Here is an 8565-nt window from a genome sequence, read left to right on the forward strand (position 1 = left end):
TATACATTTGTAAACATTTCTGAAAAATTATTTTCACTTTGTCATTATGCGGTAGTGTGTAGATTGTTGAGGATTTTAAAATATTTTGGTAATTCATTTAAGAATAACTTACAAAATGTGAACAAAAAGAGAAGGGGTCTGAATGCTTTCCGAATGCACTGTATGTCTTAGATTCATTGCGCGTGCTTATTTCTTTTATTTAACGGGGTGGATCAGCTTTAACATTGCAAATACATTGTGGCTTCCCTCAATGTAATTGCCTGCATCATTTCCAATCCCCCATATATATTTTCTTTATAAATATATTACTTTAAACATATTTTAAATATATTTTCCACCCTCCCCTAATGGACAACGACACTTAGACTTCTACTCACAGCTTATACATTTCATGGACACATATATTGGTTATCTATTGTTTGTTTTTAATCCCATCCTTCAGCTCCCCTCAACCCCTCCCATCCATCTCTGAACACCATCCAGTTTTGATTTGACATTTTCAGGTGTGCCGCTTAAAAAAAATCGAAACCTACATTTTACAGACACAGTATATTTTAACATCAGTGAGCTTGTTTTTTGTTATTTTTAGTCCCACCCTTCAGCTCCCCTCAACCCTTCCCATCTATCTCTGATCTCTCTGTTTTGATTTAGATTTGACATATATTTCTTTCAACGGTGCTGTTTCACCAAAGTTCTGAACCTTTCTATTCTCATAGTTTCTACAGATTGTAAAACATTTTTTTTTTTGCTAAGAGTATTATTATATTATGCTTGTCTATTGTTGAACACGTTGAATGTGTTGTTAATGAAAGTGGGATATGGAAATGTGTCGAGAGTCTTTTACAATATGTAGACAATCTACATTCAGACCACAAGCAATCGACAAGCAAACAAGAATGAAAAGGAGCGAGAGTGAACTTCAACTGACATTCAGTTAATGCTCTATTTGAGAGAACTGACTGTGCTGAAGGCTTAAGAACAGGAAGGCTGTATTAAATAATTGATGAAGTGCACTGTAGTGGCCTGCTGAGATAGATCCCTAGTTGGACCAGTGACTCATCTCCTGCCCAGTCCCCAGCTCATTCCTTCAAGCCTGTTGGCTGATGTCTAAGTAGACTGACATGGTAACTTAGCACATCATGCAGTTATTACAGCAAACGTTTTCAAGAAACAATGAAACATGAAAGTTAAATATTGTGAGAATTACTTCAAGCTCTGTCTATGCATACAGCGAGACAACTACAAAATCACATGAGAATAAGAGTGGTCTACTAATTTCATAGCTGGAATCCCAAAGCAGTGCGGAGTGTCTTGCAGGCAACTGCCATCAGAGTTAAAAGGTGTGCCAAAAGGTCTCCGACAGCAATATCAATTTCTAGATGCTACCACAGCACTCGGCTCTGTTACACACACACACACACACACACACACACACACACACACACACAGAGAGAAGACTCTGCAATGCATTGTTGAGAATTGGCACTGTGTGATTTGCATAATACCAATTTTAATATTTCAATGTTGACAGTGAGGAATAAAATGTTATTTGTCACATGCGCCAAATACAACAGGTGTAGTAGACCTTAGTGAAATGCTTACTTACAAGCCCTTAAGAAAAAAAGTGTTAACTGCATTGTTGGTTAAGAAAGTATTTACTTAAATAAACTGAAGTAAAAAAATAAAAAATAAAGAGCAACAATAAAATAACAGTAGCGAGGCTATATACATGGGGTACCGGTCCAGATTCAATGTGAGGGGCACCGGTTAGTCGAGGTAATTGAGGTAATATGTACATGTAGGTAGAGTTAAAATGACTATTCACGGATAATAAACAGAGTGGCAGCAGCGTAAAAATGGGGGAGTGGGGTGGGGACTAGAGGTCGACCGATTATGATTTGTCAACGCCGATCCCGATTATTGGAGGACCCAAAAAGGCCGATAAGGATTTTATTTATATACACACACATACACATGACAATTACAACAATACTGAATGAACACTTATTTTGACTTAATATAATATATAAATAATAATAAATAATATTCCCAGTTAAGAATTTTAGGTTGTAGTTATTATAGGAATTATGACGCGTCGACTATTTCTCTCTATACCATTTGTATTTCATATAACTTTGACTACTGGATGTTCTTATTGGCACATTAGTATTGTCGGCATAATCTTGCGAGCTGATAGGCTTGATATCATAAACAGCGCTGAGCATTCAAGCATTGCTAAGAGCTACTGGCAAAACGCAGTAAGTGTTGTTTAAATGAATGCTTATGAGCCTGCTGCTACCTACCACCGCTCAGTCAGACTGCTCTATCAAATCATAGACTTAATTATAACATAATAAACACAGAAATACGAGCTTTTGGTCATTAATATGGTAAAATCCGGAGACTATCATTTCGAAAACAAAACGTTTATTCTTTCAGTGAAATACAGAACCGTTCTGCATTTTATCGAACAGGTGGCAACCTAAGTCTAAATATTGCTGTTACATTGCACAACCTTCAATGTGATGTCAGAATTATGAAGAATTCAGGCAAATCAATTGCGTTCTTCACACAGTTCGCAACAAGCCAGGCGGCCCAAACTGGTGCATATACCTTGACGCTGCTTGTACTGAACACAAGAGAATTAACACAATTTATCTAGTTAACTTCTCTAGGGTAGAGGGGCAGCATTTGGAATTTTGGATGAAAAGCGTGCCCAAATTAAAACTGCCTTCTACTCAGGCCCAGAAGATAGGACATGCATATAATTGGTAGATTTGGATAGAAAACTCTAAAGTTACCAAAACGGATAAAATAGTGTCTGTGAGTATAACAAAACTTATTTAGCAGGCGGAAACCTGAGAAAAATCCATTCATGAATTAGGATTTTTTTGTTGTTGCAGTTTTCTATTCAATGCCATTACAGTATCCATTGACTTATGACTCAAATTGCAGTTCCTATGCCTTCCACCAGATGTCAACAATCTTTGGAAATTGTTTCAGGCTTGTATTCTTAAAAATTAGGGAGTAAGAGCAGTCTGAATGAGTGGACCCTGCCATGTCACAGAGCTTTTTCATGCGCGTGACCGAGAGTGCCTTTCTTGTTTACCTTTTATATTGACAACTTTATTGTCCGGTTTAAATATTATCGATTATTTAAGCTAAAAACAACCTGAGGATTGATTATGAACATCGTTTGAAATGTTTCTACGAACTTTACGGATACAATTTAGATTTTGTCTGCCTGTTGTGACTGCGTTTGAGCCTGTGGATTACTGAACAAAACGTGAACAAAACAGAGGTTTTTGGATATAAAGAGACTTTATCAAACAAAAGGAACATTCATTGAATAAATTAATGTATTCTGAGTGCAACCATATGAAGATCATCAAAGGTAAGTGATTAATTCTCTCTATTTCTGACTTGTGTAACTTTTCTACTTGGCTGGTAACTGTTTGTAATGATTTGTCTGCTGAGCTATGTCCTCAAATAATCATAAGGTATGCTTTTGCCGTAAAGCATTTTAAAAAATCTGACAGCGTTGGTTGGATTCACAAGAAGTTCATATTTAAACATATGTAAAATCTTTGTATCTTTTCTGAATTTTTCAAATGAGTATTTCTGTATTTCAATTTGGCGCTCTGCAATCTCACTGGATGTTGGCATACCCTAGAGAGGTTAAAATAAATTAATGTTAGCAGGCAATATTAACTAAATATGTAGGTTTAAAAACATATACTTCTGTGAATAATTGATTTTAAGAAAGGCATTGATGTTTATGGTTAGTTACATTTGTGAAACGATTGGGCTTTTTTCGCCAGCACTGCATTGATTATATGCAACGTAGGACAAGCTAGTTCGAGTAATATATCAACCATGTGTAGTTAACAAGTGATTATGTGAAGATTGATTGCTTTTTATAAGATAAATTTAACGCTAGCTAGCAACTTACCTTGGTTCCTTGCAGCCACAAAGTCCTTTTGACACTGCACTCGCGTAACAGGTGGTCAAGCATGCCACGCAGTTTCCTCGTAGCGCCAATGGCCATAATCGGCATCCAAAAAGGCTGATTACCGATTGTTATGAACACTTGAAATTGGCCAATTAAAATTGCTCGACCTCTAGTTGGGACAATGCAAATAGTCCAGGTAGCCATTTGATTAGCTATTTATGAGTCTTATGAACAGTCAATGACTAGAGAGGCTGGAATCCTTGGCAATTTTTTGGGCCTTCCTGACACCGCCTGATAGAGGTCCTGGATGGCAGGAAGCTTGGCCCCAGTGATATATTGGGCCGTACACACTACCCTCTGTAGTGCCTTGCGGTCGGAGGCCGAGCAGTTGACAATTTTAAGTATCTGAGGACCCATGTCAAATCTTTTGTCTCCTGAGGGGGAATAGGCATTGTCGTGCCCTCTTCACGACAGTCTTAATGTGTTTGGACCATTATAGTTTCATTGTTGTCGGTGATCAGGCCTACCACTGCTGAGTTGTCGGCAAAAAATGAGTTGTGCTTGGCCATGCAATCATGGGTGACCAGGGAGTACAGGAGGTGACTGAGCATGCACCAGGGGCCCCTGTGTTGAGGATCAGCGTTGCATATGTGTTGTTACCTACCCTTACCACTTGGGGGTGGCCCGTCAGGAAGTCCAGGATCCAGTTGCAGAGGGAGGTGTTTAGTCCCAGAGTTCTTAGCTTCGTGATGAGCTTTGAGGGCACTATGGTGCTGAACGCTGAGCTGTAGTCAATGAATAGCATTCTTACGTAGGTGTTCCTTTTGTCCAGGTGGGAAAGGGCAGTGTGGAGTGCAACAGAGATTGCATCACCTGTGGATGTGTTGGAGCGGTATGCAAATTGGAGTGGTCTAGGTTTTCTGGGATAATGGTGTTGATGTAAGTTTTGACCAGCTTTTCAAAGCATTTCACGCCTACAGACGTGAGTGCTTCGGTCAGTAGTCATTTAGGCAGGTTCCTTGGCGTTCTTGGGCACAGGGACTATGGTGGTCTGCTTGAAACATGTTGATATTACAGACTCGGTCAGGGACAAGTTGAAAATGTCAGTGAAGACACTTGCCAGTTGGTCAGCGCATGGTCAGAGTACATGTCCTGGTAATCCGTCTGGCCCTGCGGCCTTGTGAATGTTGACCTGTTCAAAGGTCTTACTCATCAGCTCGTCCTGTAATGATGCTTTGCCTGTGTGATGGTTCGTCGGAGGGCATAGCAGGATTTAGCAGGAAGCGTCCGGGTTAGTCCCGCTCCTTGAAAGCGGCAGCTCTACCCTTTAGCTCAGTGCGGATGTTGCCTGTAATCCATCGTTTCTGGTTGGGGTACGTATGTATGGTCACTGTGGGGACGACGTCATCGATTAACTTATTGATGAAGCCATTTGCAACCAAAAGATGGAAAGAGGAACATTCTTACTCTTTGTGCAAGAACACAAACAGCACAAGTCCCTACTGGACTGCTGTGGGGGGAAATACAACAGCTCTAACCCTATTCTCTAACCCTACTTTTGCCCAGAGCCCCATGAGCCCTGGTCATAATTAGTGCACTGAATAGTGAATAGGGTGGCATTTGGAATACAAACCCCTGGGTGTTACAGAGGAACTAGTTTTAAGGGACTATCAGCAGCAGACAGCACATTCTGTGCTCTGACAATTTTCAAATGCCCTTGGGTTGAGGGCAGCTTGTGCTGCTCTGCCCTCTCTATCATCCCTCACTCTCCTCTAACTCAGAGCAGAGGAAGGATTTGCAACAGCTTAACAGAAGGGATGATTGAAAGCATTATCTGGACAATAAGAGAGGCTAAAACTAGGCTATAACTGTCTGTCAGTGATGAGGTTGAGAAACCATGGAGACCTGGAGTGTTTCATCAGATAAACAGATGGGAGATAGCAGGATCCAAGGTTCAACAAGACCAGTGCAAAACAAATATATGGGTTCTTCTCAACAGAAACTGATCGTTGATAGCCTAGTTGTTCACTTTTTCCACCAGTCAAGGGTTTATTTTGTAAGTGATAAGATTTCATCACACATTTTAAAACAAAAGGAAGCTTTTTAGATGTTTATCTTGGCCTATTACATAGATTACAATTACAATGTATCTTCAGGTGACACAACCTTTGTTTATCTGAGGAAAAAGTCATTTCCACTCACTGCTGCTCCTCTGCTGTGCCACATCGTTTTCCCCCTCTCCTTCCTCTGACGGGCTCCTGCGGGGCTGACCCATGCCACTAGACCTGGAATGCTGGAGGACATACAGAGGACACAGCTGGTTTAGACTACATGGATATCTGAACTGAAGTTTGATGTTATGTGTTATGAAAGCAAAGGGCCTGGAAACAAATGGTAATGCAAGCTGCTCACAGAACAAACCCCTCCTTGAGCAGAGACATTAAAATGCATAACAGCAGGCAAATTAATATCAGTACTGAGATCATGTTGTAGGCCACTGGGCCAATGTGCTCTGGCTGCCACTGCTGGAAGGAAACTGAAATCAGAGGCTGTAGTGTAGAGGTTATATAAACACAGGTTATAATAAACCTGAAGGAAGCTAAATTAAGCCTGCAGCTGTTAGATATGAGGTCATAGGTGTTTGTTGATTAGATGGAGGCACATAAACAACAAGTAGCCTATATGCACCAGCAACACCTGTGTCTGCAACCACAACAGTACAAGACATCTCAAAGGAAGTGGTCATTTTTCCCTTCAAACATTACATAAAGGTTGCCACTTTCCAACCATGCTGCCTCTAGCTCAACCAAATGCAATGTGCTCTATCAGCAGGACTGGCAGGCCTACGCCTGTCTAAGCTCATCCCTCGTGTGTTGCCGAGGCGGGTGTCACTGGGCTGAACCAGTCCCCGATGGAGATGGATAGGGAGCTGGGTAGGAAAGAAAAAGGCAACTAATAGCAACAACCCACGGCTACGCTTTGCTGCTAGATGCTTTCCACTGCATACATGAAATGCGTTATGAAATTAGACTTTGTCTCTAACATTCAATGACAAACTGCCATGCTGATGGGAATCTAACAATGGACATTTGTACATAGGTGAGACACCCGTCTGCAGATAGCTAACGTGAGACACTGCCATGTTCTGTTGATCAATGTGTACACAAACATAGCTAGCTAACAAAACCCTAGTAGCTGGCGACACACTGACAATCAACACTGACCACGTTGAACAAGAGGTTTGGACTGAAATGCACACCGTTGTTCCATGTTTCTGTTATCATGTTTTTGTTTTATGTGGCGTAGCTAGCTAGCTAACATCGATATGAAACTAGTTAGCTGCTGCTAGCGATTTTATTTTTACCCAACAATAAAACATTAACATTTTACTGACCAACGGACTATCTAGCAATCTAACTAACTACCCAGTAACTAACTAGTTACGTCGAGGCGAAACAGCAACTAACCCCTTGCTACATGGCTAGTGTTTAACTACAAATGCGCTCTCCTCCATGTGTGCCACTTCTTGCATTTGAGAAGCGCGATAGATAACTTTGCTAGCCTGGCTAAAACACAACTTGGAATAACTAATACTTCCGTATTCATGTATGGACTTTTATCTTTCGTGTATTTATATGAGTGTAAACTTCTTACCTCTTCTTTAGAAGTAGAGCTCAACTCCACTGCTAAATCGTTGTCGTTCGTCTTCGTAGCCATTTCCCCCCTGTCTTTTTCCACAAGTTTTGCTACGGATAGCAGTAAGGGCCAAAAAGAACGCACGTAAATGCGAAATCAATGAGGCCTACTGTTCTAATGTAATTTGCAAGCGAACAAATCAAACAGAAAAGTAAATGAACTATGTTTCTGTACATCTCATATTACGATGTAACAAGTGCCCTGTATAATGATCTCAGATATGAGGATTAGTGATGCGCTGATTTACTCAACCCTGTGGGGTGGTTTAGGGTCGGTCATCAAAGGGATACTTTAGCTACTTTACCTGATTCAGATGAACTCGTGGATATCATCTGTTTGTCTCCATGTCCAGCACAAAGGAAGGTAACTTTGCGAGCTGATAGAGTACCACAGTATGAGTCATAATACCCATAAAACCTAGCAGTCAAACATGGAAATGGTTCCAATCGTTTTTCCACCATACATTTTTCCCATAGGGGATTTTAGAAACACTTAAGATAAGGGCCGTGTTTCATGTAGGCATACCCTGGTATGTCGTTATGATAACCGTGTAAATCTCTCTAGGAGAACGTGATTTTTATCAATATATTCATCAGTATTATACCCAAAAATTAAATGCTAATTAGCTGCTAATGTGGCTATCATAAAGAACTACAAATGCCATGATGCTCTGGGCGAGACTGACGAATCGAGGCAAAGGTAAGAATCTCTGGATTAGCTCTACTTTTAGCTAAATGTAACAATAAATTGGCAACATTTCTTGCAATTGACAATTCTGAAAACTGTCTTATGCAAGTTTCAAATTGTCACAATAACTTTTAACAAGTGTCAACTTGAGATCACGGCAGTAGCTTGCAGGGATTTCTAGTTTTGCACAATGTCTCCTTTGATGCTAATTATTGTTTTTGAATCAGAGA

General features: G+C 40.4%; 1 protein-coding gene across 1 annotated transcript in view; it reads right to left on the bottom strand.

The window, feature by feature from the left end:
- The window catches only part of LOC139401637 (pre-mRNA-splicing factor CWC22 homolog), a 57782-nt gene extending 49762 nt beyond the window's left edge, over positions 1-8020 (bottom strand). Inside the window, exons 1-3 of the mRNA XM_071145730.1 lie at positions 7953-8020; positions 7607-7698; positions 6155-6245 (exon numbers count right to left, since the gene is read on the bottom strand). Coding sequence (XP_071001831.1) covers positions 6155-6245; positions 7607-7698; positions 7953-7980 — 211 coding nt within the window. The 5' untranslated portion in view covers positions 7981-8020. The remainder of the gene's footprint in view (positions 1-6154; positions 6246-7606; positions 7699-7952) is intronic.
- Between the last annotated feature and the right edge of the window lie 545 nt (positions 8021-8565).

Source organism: Oncorhynchus clarkii, chromosome 3 (assembly GCF_045791955.1).
Source record: "Oncorhynchus clarkii lewisi isolate Uvic-CL-2024 chromosome 3, UVic_Ocla_1.0, whole genome shotgun sequence".
Lineage (NCBI taxonomy): Eukaryota > Metazoa > Chordata > Actinopteri > Salmoniformes > Salmonidae > Oncorhynchus > Oncorhynchus clarkii.